The sequence below is a fragment of the Echinococcus granulosus genome (assembly GCF_000524195.1).
Source record: "Echinococcus granulosus chromosome Unknown EG_S00022, whole genome shotgun sequence".
Classification (NCBI taxonomy): domain Eukaryota; kingdom Metazoa; phylum Platyhelminthes; class Cestoda; order Cyclophyllidea; family Taeniidae; genus Echinococcus; species Echinococcus granulosus.
In genome coordinates, this window is record NW_020170402.1 from 37059 (window position 1) to 45632 (window position 8574).

The following is an 8574-nucleotide window of genomic DNA, read 5'->3' on the forward strand; positions in this document are numbered from 1 at the left end:
TCCTTGAAAGCACAGAACTAGAAAATCAACTGAGACCCATTCTTGCGATTGGCCAACATGGAATACGAGGTTCGGCGTTTTCCCCGAAGAATAGCTGACTATAATGCAGTAGTTCCAGTAGAACTCATCAAACACCCTCATTCCACGTTGGGATTGTAATCAGCCTTCCTTGAACTAGCAGTAAGATGTCCCAACCTCTTCGAGAGAAGTAAAAATTTTATGTCACATCGTACCGCGCTGCCATTCAAGGCCACCTTGAAGACCCCATGAGGTACCTAGGCCTGGAAGCAGAAGGACTGGAGGACGAGTAGTATCGATGCCACCGTCATGAAGTCAAGCTATAATTGTGAAGAGATTCACACTATCCCAGTTACTCTCAAATCACGTGTCAACTCCCCGACAAAAAATATTATTTATGTAATACTTTTAATCCAAACTCATGGAACGGAAGCCAGTCAGCCGAGTAAGCATCTCAAAATTCGTCGTGGAAGGGATATTCCGGCATATTTGTCCACCTAAAATAGCAAAAACACCGATGATGGGAACACAAGACAAAAAAGTTGAACCAGTAGCAAATCAGATCAAGCAGGAGAGAAACTGACGACTTCAGAGAAAATCGTCGACACTGTTTTGGCTCCGCAGTATTCAGCGTTGACATCTCGTCTGCAGAGAGCTCAAAATTGAAGACCTAGAGGGTCCAAAAAAATAAAATTTTGAATAAAAAGGAATAAAGGGAGACCAAAGCCATGTGCATACGTCGATGTTCTCGTGAATACGCTGGGGCGTGACACTCTTGGGGATGACCACGAGATCACGTTGAATGCCGTGGCGGATAAGAATCTGGGCGGGTGTTTTGCCGTGACGTTTAGCCATTTCAACCACGCATGGGATCTCCAAGGGATTCGGGAACTCGCTTGATAAAAGGTGAAGCAGAAATATTCAAACCATCATTGACTTCGGACAAGTACGTTAAACACAAACTAGTGAATCAGTTTCGGTGGAGAATGAGTCGATTTCAACCAAAAAAAGGAAATATGTAAAAACATTACAATGGCAGCAAAAAAGAGGTCTCGCCTACGGTGAGGTGCCCGGGGATCCGAAGGGCGCATACCCAGTGACCACTAGGCCCACAGAGTGTGCGTATTCGATGAGTTTCTCGTTGAGGAAACCCACCGACGCTTCAATCTGCAACACAGTCGGCTTAATTCGCGCAACTGCAAGAATGCGATCAATCTGCGCGCGGTTGCAGTTGGACAAACCGAGGCTGCGCACCAAACCGGCGTCCACCAAAGTCTCCATGGCCTTCCATGTGTCTTCCAGGGTAAATGGCCCACGCGGTTCACATTCGCGCTATAAGTGGATGAACGGCCAAAAGCATGAAGGAAACAAGTGCTGGGATTTGCAACAGGACATTTATTTTGATTGGATAGTTAGCTGTGGGAGACCTTCAGCCTTCACAATTCGGTCACCACTTTAATGTTGTGCTATTAAATTGGTACTTGTAACCTTGGAGACTTGGATTAGAACGCCGCCGTTACACAACTACACACAGCGGTAAGACAAGCAAATCACCAGTACTAACATTCAGTTGAATCTAGCGCAAGCGCCGTTGGTCGAAGGGGTAGGGAACAGAGAGAACGAGCGGGTGATTCTATTTCCAGTCCACAATACAGCAGTTGTTCAGTAATTAGAACGCCTAATCCTGGATATCTAGTCGGTACATCGCCTTTCGTGTAGATATACAAAAGACGAATCCTTGTAAAAGCGATCAGCGCAATCGTTCACAAACATTCACAATTCCCAATTGGTGGCGTACAGTGAATACTAAGACAACTTTTCACTTCAACATATTATTTTATATTTTAGGATTCTGAAACGAAAGTGGAAGAGTTGAAGCACCTACAATCCCGGAGAAATTGATTATAGCTCGTTTTCTCAAAAAACATCGTTTCCATCTACATTCCCCAAGGTGGCCATTTGCTTATGCCTTCCCAAATTCTGCATTGATACGGTAAACTTAGTCCTTAACAATCAGGGGCAAATGAGGTAAGGTATGGACGTACCGGCAAATGCACAGGCCAATGTAAAAGATAGAGATCCACATAATCCAGTTGCAATCTGCGTAGACTTGCCTCACATGCTGGTCTCACATCCTGTGGATGATGTTCTGTGCCCCAAAGCTGCAGAAAAAAAAATAATAATTTCTACTCTCATTTTGGAATTAATTGTGTGTCTACTAATCTTTGAGGCAGCTCTCACTCCTAACAGTTTTCCAACCCACTTGGTCGGTTTCAAGAGTACGGTCGCTGAGAGTTCTGCAGAGCACATTTAGTTTCTTTACCACAGAACCCGCAATGACCATCCTACATCTTGTTATTCCACTTTTAGAAACAATAACCAGATTTTCAAGAACAAATACCTAGGAGCTTTTGCCTATTATCCCCGATCAGCAGTTGATTGGGCACCAGTAGTACGGTCATATTTAGAAATTCACTCGTACACCAAGCACTAGCAGTGACACTATTTGAGAAATAAACTACGAACGTCGTTCCCATGCTCTTCTCCCAACCTCTAACCCATGTTTATGAGGGAACGACTGAATGCTTTGTAAAAGTGCTTAACATCTTCAAAATATCGCGGTCAAATTAAGGTAGCTTCCTCAGCTTTCGTAAACCAGTTCCAGGGATGCAGGCTAGAATTCTGAGACGGCCTTCATCTCTTACATTAGTGAGTCCGTATGTAATCTGCCTTAATCTATTCAGGGATAAATTTCGAGGAAGGGGATTTACCCATAAAATTGTGAGAAAACAGAGGACTGAGAATAAGAGGTAAGGAAGTTAGTTAACGGAGTTAGTTATCTGCCAATCGTGTGTATTGTCACATTCAAAGTACCTATGCTAATGGCAAAACAACTAGTGTTCATCAATTAAAAACCCTCACTGCATCAAAAACACCTTGACTATAATTCAGGTTTGAAGGGAAGAAAAATATTCAAAGTATTTTTATACCGATAAACAAAAAATTTAAGTGTCACGGTCACAACTGACTACGCGATTGCCTGTCTATCTACCTTTGTGGTGATGAAGATGTCCTCCCTAGCAATCCCACTCTCCGACATTTTCGACTTTAATGTGGCGCCTATTTGGGCCTCATTAGAATAGATGAAGGCTGTGTCAATGTGTCGGTAACCGGCGTCGAGAGCAGCGGATATTGCTTGCTGCACCAATCCACGATCAGTGGTCTAATAACACGACACAAGAGTGTTTGAATGAGCAGTTCGATTGCACAAATACAATACTTAACAAACATTGTACGTAAAATAAATACTCCATTACCTTGAAAGTGCCAAGTCCGATAGAAGGGATTTTACGCCCATTGGAAAGGTCCAAAAGAGGCGCAAAGACAGGCATCTGATAAGAAATGTAAAAATTGTTTGATAAAGTGAGTCATTGAAACAGATAGTCTGCTAGTCTAAAAAAGACGACCCGAAACAGTCCCCACAACAGTGTCATGGATCACCTACTATGATAAGTATTTCACCAATGCAAGTAGCTTTAAAATTCAATCCATAAAATAGTTATTTGTCTAACAAAGAAGATAGTGCCAGGACTACTGGTAATTCTGGAAAATCCGCAGGGAAAAGCATGCATACCAATGTGTCAGCAGCAGCGTAAAAGCTCTAGCACGCGGGAAAAAACAGTCCCCTTACAAAATACTAAGGTTGTCTAAGTAATGTTAAGGGCACGTGTTTTGCTGAGGACACCCATTACGCACGAACCAGGAGAGCCACCCAACCACCTGACAACTTACGACGCCAATCGTAAGTGTAGGCAAACACCGTGGTCTAGAAGAACGAATCACTCATAAATTTTGCCATACATTTGCAGAGTGTACATTCAGCAACTTAAATTTTTCAATGCTAGAATATCAGTTTATGTTATTTTACGCGACTTCTTTTTAAGATTACCCCTATTTTCACTTTAATTACTACAAACACATCTTAAAAGCTTATGTGCCCAAAGAGCATAAGTGTGTAGACGCACCACTCTGGTAAAAGATATTTTATTAACTTATGTTTGGATCATACTTTAGCCAAGAATTAGTGAGGCAAAAGTGGTCTTCAATTTGATCTCTTCTATCATACTTTGTGTAGAGCATCACTTTTGTGTCTGCGTCTTATTTACGGATTTTTCTACATTATTTTGTACAGCTCTTACTATGTGCTGCAAATCATTTTTGTTGGCTTTATCTCCCCTATGTATTTGGCGCCCTATTTGCTGTTCCGTAGACTTAGGGTCTTGCTGCAATGCCGTTGCCCCCAGCCTTAGCAGCACGTCTGGCCAAAAGAGGCCTTCTGGACAAGTCGAAAAACGAAGGTTAATGCCTTTTTCTTCTAGTGTTGTTTGAATCACATAGCGTACTCACTCCACTTTTTCTTCACATAACTTGGCAGCACTTTCTAAGTCTTCAATATTTCTTGGTGATACCACAGGAGTCAAAGCTCATATGTTACTGGGTCGTTTGAATTCGTGGTGTTTATGCACTGTGTAAAGTGGGTACCTCAGTGACTACTTCTCACTTCAGAGGAAGTATTCGCCGAAAGCTACGATGGCGACGGCTCAGGTCAGATCCCACCCATCCTCAAGGGGATCAGTCCTGTTCCTATAATCGAGAATGGCACCCTAATTCACGAAATCGCTGCGTGTCCAAATCTCACCAATCCCTATCACGAATGCACCGCTTACTGTTTCGAACGTTACGGTCGCCGTACTTTCAGGGCCAGTGATCAGCATATGGGTCGTCTGCGCGATCGCATGCTTCGTCGATATCCCCTCCCAAGTCACTGGCTTGAGGTGGGCGACCCTGTAACCGGCCGATTCTACTATTGGAATACAGTGACTGACGAGGTCTGCTGGCTCTCTCCTCTTCATCCCAGGGCAATCATCACTAAATCTGCTAGTGTTTTGAAAGCACAGACACTGGCGGCGAAGGCGGCAGCGGCAGCGGCGTCGGCAGCTGCTCTAGCAGCGGGAGGATTGGATGGAGAATTCGAAAGTGAGAAGAGGGAAGGAAAAAGGGACCGATCGCGTTCTCCTACACCACCACCCCCGCCACCACCAGCAACCTCTCAGTCTCCTCTGCTTACAAATATTATGCCACCGCCTTCTGCCCCTCCACCATCCTATGTTCGGCTTGGGAAAAGTATGAGACGGGCACCGAAATGTGAGAAGTTTCCGCTTTATCAAAGCTTTTCTTCGAGTCCTCGTTGAAATGCTAGATTTTGATTTCGCAAGTACAAGGTACTGGGTTTTTGGTGCCATAGGTATGGCTTGTACCGTCCAGCATCTCAATTGGGTCGCTTTATTTTCCATAAACAGTTCTTTGTCTTGCAGTATTTTTTATTAAACTGAGATTGTTATAATAGACGGTGGAATTTTTTGCCAGTACTGCTGAAATATCTTTAGACAGCCGGCTTTACTAGCGACTTTTCGATATTGTGAAAGCTTGTGAATGAGTGTATTCATTGTTTTCTCGAAAGGATAATCTCTTGTGCAACTTTAAAAAGGGTCGTTCATCGATTTCGTAACCTGGCTCAGGTCTCTCACTTACTGGTCCTAATATTTGCAGCACTGGCAGAATGGAAATGAAACCATCACGACTGGGATCGTTAATAACGTAAAGGCGTTTGTATGTCTGTTTGTTAATCATTTACCTCATTCAATCGAATAATTTATTACTGGTGGTGCCACCAACGGGTCCTCCCGTACCTGGCGTCTTCTGTTTCTGCAGGCTTGGGTTTTACTTGTTTTATCACCGTTGCCTGCCGGCACTCATTATCACTGTTGCCTCTCAGCTTAAAGTACTGCGTTCAGCCCACGACATGTGTGTTGATTATTACTGATGTTAATAGGGCATGCTTACCGTCTTCTACAGTTTGTCATATCATTGTGGTAGTTTGCTTTTTTATTTTGATAGCGTATAATAAAATGTTGCCGTTTAGCTCGAGCCTCAATTGTAAGTGCCCACCACATAATCTTTGTAACGCTTTTCTCGCTGTATCACGGTTCTGGTTCATCGATGCTCCCTGTTTTCCCACGTTTTAGTCGAAAAGCGTCGGCGCAGCGGAGATGGTGATGAGCCTTTGGACCCAATGGACCCCGCAGCCTATTCGGACGTCCCGCGTGGTGGTTGGACGGCGGGACTGGAGGGCGTCTCGGGCTCTGCGCCTTCTGCAAAAACCGGTGCAGACGTAACCGCCTCTGGACCGCTCTTTCAGCAGCGCCCCTACCCAAGTCCTGGTGATGTTCTGAGAGCTAACATGAGACAGCGTCAGGATTAGTTCAACCCCTCTGCCCCTTAATGTGTTGATAAATCATTGTTTACTCACGCAGTTTCGGTAGTACTTTTTGAATTGGGAACGTCCCAATAAGTAATGGTTATTTCGGGGTCTTTTCGGGCTATTAATGGCCACAATATTCAGAGATTCTGACCACATTGGCAATAATGTAATGCGATTAATGGAACAAGAGGAATTCCTGCCGTAACCCCCCAGGTTCCTCAAATCGCTTCCATCTTTGTGTAGATTATAATTTGCGGGTGGACTACTGAGAGCTGGAGCGGAACAGCCATGGGAAGCGCCCTGGATGAGGTAGTTGTTTTGCATAACAGGAAGATATTTTATTCAGCTGTTAAGTTACAGTTGCCGTCTAGGTGTCATAGCGCACCCTCCCTGCCCAGTCATTTAGTGCTTTCATACATCGGCGGTAAACCTTGCTCTTTCATGAAGTGTTCTTCTACATCTTTAAAGATTATTCGTTTAGAGGTAAATTATTTCACAAATATCTTGTATTCCGAGTTGGCAGTTTGCCAAAAGTTCAGTCATAGCGCGTCATCTTTTAGAAGTTGTCTACATATTACCACTAATTGTATTGAAGCAGTATTTGACACGAACAAATTAATGACTTGTTGATTTTGAGCACACTAAATTACTTGCAGTTTTTGCATGGAAAAGAAGGCAGCTTCTCGAGAAAAAGTATCCAAAAATGTCGAACTGAAGTATGTTAATTGTGATGCTCCTTTTGCTGGTTGGCAATAAGTGTTTATTTTCTGTTCAGCACGTTGGATGCTGTTTAATCAATTTTGTCGGTGTCCCTCTTAGCTATCTCTTGGAGTTAACAAGTGTTTAATGATCCTAAAATCAGATGAGACACCTCGTTGAAAGCCAAACTCTTTGGCTTGGTTGGCATTTGATATTGTCTCCGGTTTCCTGCCTCTCCCCCTCCTCATACTGGCGTCACAACGGATGTGTTCAAATAGGTATAACTCCACAAATTTCTCCTACCATAACAATCAACTGCCTATCCTCTGACCAGTGAACTGATGTACCATGGCTGTGAGATTATCTTAAAGACCCACACTTTGTTAGTTTGGTGTTGCACTACCACCTCTAATGATTCCACGATGTCTATATCGCACCGTCAAAATTTATTTAAATCCTGATTAAAAATGGTACACGGTAAGGAGACTCTGCTCGTGAATGTGTCTGTTTGTGCCACCATGTATACCCGAGAACGAGTGCGCACCCTCACTATCTGTCCGCTATCTGTGCGTAAAATGAAATCTCGTACGACAGCACCTAAAATCGTCCTATTTTCGCGTGTCATCAGACTATTTACCTTATTTTAAGACTTTCGGCGGTAGAATAAATCAACTGGTCTCCTTAAGATTACTTCAGTTTTGTTGATGCATTCAATCTACTTATAAAGGAGTCAGTCATATGTTACTGCATTTGAAACGCGCAGATAGACGTCTGAAACACTGGTAATCTGTTGGGCAAGATTTTCGTTTATTACTTGAACCACTTTATTTCACTTCACAAATTTTATTCGACAAGGTTGAAGGAGATGCATACTTTCTGCAGTTGCTGCTGTATCCGAATGACGAATTTGCCTTCGTCGCATTGAGATTGGCTGCCTAGATTCTGTTTTTCGCCTTGTTTAGACCCATTTGGAGAAAATTAATGCAAAACTGTAGTGATTTTGTGTCAATTTAAGTATACACACTGTCGTGTCGGGCCTTCATGATCAGGTCTCCACCACGATGGTGGAAAGAAGTTCTATTTATCCCATCTGTACTTCGAATTTTGATTAGTCACACTCCACACCTAGAATAAATTTGTTTGAAAACAAGGGAAGTTAAATATGAATTCAGTTAGAATCTCACCTGCATTTGGTAAGGAAATTGTAGGCTTATGCGTTTTTACGTGAATGTACTTATATCTGATGTGAAGTTTTTTGACGCCCTGAAGTTTCTTTTTACAGCATTGTTGTGAACGCCCTAGTCAACTTTAAAGGGAGAAATCTGGGCATACGCTTTTCAGCATGAACACCTAATGTTTTACGGCACTAATCAGGGTCTAAAAAGGCATTGACTACTCCAGTATAATTTCTCACGCTCCTCGTCATAGCTTCCACACAAAACGTGCGAATCCACCTTTACGCTGTGAAAGCGACGGTACCGGTAAACGTATTCGCTCTTTAAAGTTAAACCTCGCGATGCACTTGCACTCGAAAA

General features: G+C 43.1%; 2 protein-coding genes across 2 annotated transcripts; one reads left to right on the plus strand and one right to left on the minus strand. All coding sequences in view use genetic code 11, as the record gives it.

Moving 5' to 3' along the window:
- Positions 1-472: 472 nt before the first annotated feature.
- EGR_03866 (Alcohol dehydrogenase [NADP+] B) lies at positions 473-3896 on the minus strand (the record flags this gene model as incomplete). Its single annotated transcript, XM_024493115.1, has 9 exons — positions 473-515; positions 603-688; positions 757-913; positions 1079-1350; positions 2064-2180; positions 3071-3241; positions 3336-3410; positions 3811-3844; positions 3880-3896. 9 exons carry the CDS (start codon positions 3894-3896, stop codon positions 473-475), a joined length of 972 nt encoding a protein of 323 aa, XP_024352387.1.
- A 410-nt stretch (positions 3897-4306) lies between these two features.
- Positions 4307-6340, plus strand: EGR_03867 (Polyglutamine-binding protein; the record flags this gene model as incomplete). The annotated part of the gene is made up of 3 exons (XM_024493116.1): positions 4307-4376; positions 4585-5223; positions 6105-6340. The coding sequence occupies 3 exons, from the start codon at positions 4307-4309 to the stop codon at positions 6338-6340; spliced, it is 945 nt and encodes a 314-aa protein (XP_024352388.1).
- Positions 6341-8574: the final 2234 nt, after the last annotated feature.